Source organism: Arachis ipaensis, chromosome B9, assembly GCF_059453495.1.
Source record: "Arachis ipaensis isolate K30076 ecotype BB chromosome B9, ASM5945349v1, whole genome shotgun sequence".
In the NCBI taxonomy this organism is placed as follows: Eukaryota; Viridiplantae; Streptophyta; class Magnoliopsida; order Fabales; family Fabaceae; genus Arachis; species Arachis ipaensis.
In genome coordinates, this window is record NC_142444.1 from 144,883,251 (window position 1) to 144,885,917 (window position 2,667).

General features: G+C 40.7%; 1 protein-coding gene across 1 annotated transcript; it reads left to right on the forward strand.

Moving 5' to 3' along the window:
* The first annotated feature begins 222 nt into the window (after positions 1 to 222).
* On the forward strand, positions 223 to 2,453 carry LOC107616454 (uncharacterized). The gene is made up of 2 exons (XM_016318410.3): positions 223 to 1,184; positions 2,125 to 2,453. Exons 1-2 carry the CDS (start codon positions 314 to 316, stop codon positions 2,451 to 2,453), a joined length of 1,200 nt encoding a protein of 399 aa, XP_016173896.1. The 5' UTR covers positions 223 to 313.
* Positions 2,454 to 2,667: the final 214 nt, after the last annotated feature.

Genomic DNA, 2,667 nt, shown 5'->3' on the forward strand with positions numbered 1-2,667 from the left:
TAACTCAACTTAGTTAACCTAAAACAGCATATAGTTCTTTAGCATACAAAGAATACAATTTGTGTGAATAAAATCCTGAATCTTGAGAGTATCTTTAGGGATATAGATAGTGATGAGAGGAAAGGGGGAAAGAAAAAATAAATAAAATAAAATAAGAAGCAAAAGAAGTCCAAGTTTCCACAAAAACAAATCTGAGTCCCACCCACTTAACAGTTGCCCCAAAAGCAATAACAAGAAGATTCAGAAGGCCATCACCAAAACCACTAATCCAACACTCACTCACTCACTTCATTCTTCATGCTAAATCCAAACCATGTCTGACCCTCCCACCACCCCATTGGCACCACCTCCAATCATACCTTCCCAACCCCACCACCCTCACCACCACCACCACCACCACCACCCTCCTCCTCACCTCCCCCTCATCCACCACTCCACCGCCACTCCACCACCCCCTTCTCCATCTCCCTCCTCCTCCACCTCCTTAGCCAGAGAATACCGCAAAGGAAACTGGACCATCCAAGAAACCCTCATCCTCATCACAGCCAAGAAACTCGACGACGAGCGCAGACTCAAAACCGCATCATCGTCGTCGTCGTCGTCATCAGCCTCTCCTGCATGCTCCACCACCCCAACAAGTAGAAGCAGCGGCGAGTTAAGGTGGAAGTGGGTTGAGAACTATTGCTGGAGCCATGGGTGTTTGAGGTCTCAGAATCAATGCAATGACAAATGGGACAACTTGCTCCGTGATTACAAGAAGGTTCGCGACTATGAATCCAAATCACAATCACAACAACCAAACTACGACGACAACAAAGACTTATTACCTTCTTATTGGACCCTCAACAAGCAACAGAGGAAAGAACACAACCTCCCTTCTAACATGGTCTTCGAAGTTTACCAAGCCATTTGCGAAGTTCTTCAAAGGAAACAAACTCAAACTCAACCTCAAAGAATAACCGCCGCAACTCCAACAACACCAATAACAACAATAACCACCCCACAACAAACTCAACCTCAACCTATCACAATAGTAACTTCACCACAACCACCGCCTCTTCTTCCACCTCCGCCTCCACCTGCACCGCCACCGCCGCCGCCACCACCACTACCCCCTCCTCCTCCTCCTCCTCCGCCGGCGCCACCTCAGGCTCCGACCAGCTCCACCACTCCGGTGGTTTCAGGTAATGCACAATGTGCTAACTGCTAACTCAGTGTCACTCATTACTCACAAAGCTTTCTTTCTTCTTCTTTTTTCTTTTTTTTTTTTTTCAAAAACATAATATTTTTGTTTAAAATTTATTATTATTTTTGGATGTTGTGTTGTGAGTGGGTTATCGGTCAAACTTGCAGGGTCTGAAAACCCTGCCACATTTAATGGGTCCCATTTTTCTAACTCTTCATCTTTTTTTTTTTTTCTAATACCGTACAACCGGTTCCACAATACTTAAAATACACCCGAAACCCTCTTCGTGATCTCTGACCGTTGGATCAATCCGTGGATTTTATCACACGGTGGGCGAGGACTGTTTTCGTGCCATTGGTGCTTTCTCACACCACGTTGCTTCACTGCACAAAGATTCTGCTTCTCATTAAAAAATATATATATTCAGGAAATTAGAAGTGTTATGCTTTTCTATATTTTAAAATTTTAATTTAATTTTTAGTTTCCAATAATTAAAATAAAATAAAAAAAAATTGAAAATAAAGGGTTATACAGTACAATCATGCAGACCAGTGTGTGAGAGGGTACCACCTCATGATTGTCATGGATTTTGTGGGCTGTCCAAGAAAATAGATTCTAAGTTGCTTAATCCCTCTGGGTGTAATCATTAACATAATCCTTAATCCTTAATGATAACAAAATCTCAAATCTAACTCCATAATTATAAAAATCTTGCTTTGTCAGTTTTCCACGTAGTCAATGCCAATGACCCAATGCCCAATACCATCGCATAATCCTACTCATGCAAATTAATTAATTCATCAATTCACATTTCACATTTTTTTTTAATTTCATGCTAGTTTAATTAATTGTTACATATTACATAGCATATGCTTCATTGTTTATTGTTTCATGATTCCATGCAATGTAATATGTTACAATTATTATTTGTTGGATAGGGAGGTCAGAATCATCATCAGGAACAGAAGAAGATAGTGATAATGATGATGATGGATCCGAAAGTAAGCGTAGGAAAGTGAAGAACCTTGGTTCAAGCATAATGCATAGTGCTTCAGTGCTAGCAAGGGCATTAAGGAGTTGTGAGGAGAAGAAGGAGAAGCGCCACCGTGAGATGATGGAGCTTGAGCAAAGGCGGATACAGATGGAAGAGGCTCGAAACGAGGTTCAACGGCAAGGCATCGCCACCATCGTCGCCGCCGTCACCAACCTCTCCGGTGCCATTCAATCACTCATCAATAATAATCCTGAACGCCATGGCCAAAGATAATGTGCATCCCATGACATATTATTATTAATTAATTAATTATTGCTTCAATTTTCTCTTGATTATTATTAGTTCATTATGTGATTCAAGAAAAAAAAAAGAATTATATATAATATTCATTGGCCATTATTCTTTTGCAACCAGCTATCTATCTTATTAGAATTCAGTATCCTCTATATGGATTGATTTTCACATGATTTATATGTCAGCTGGAGAG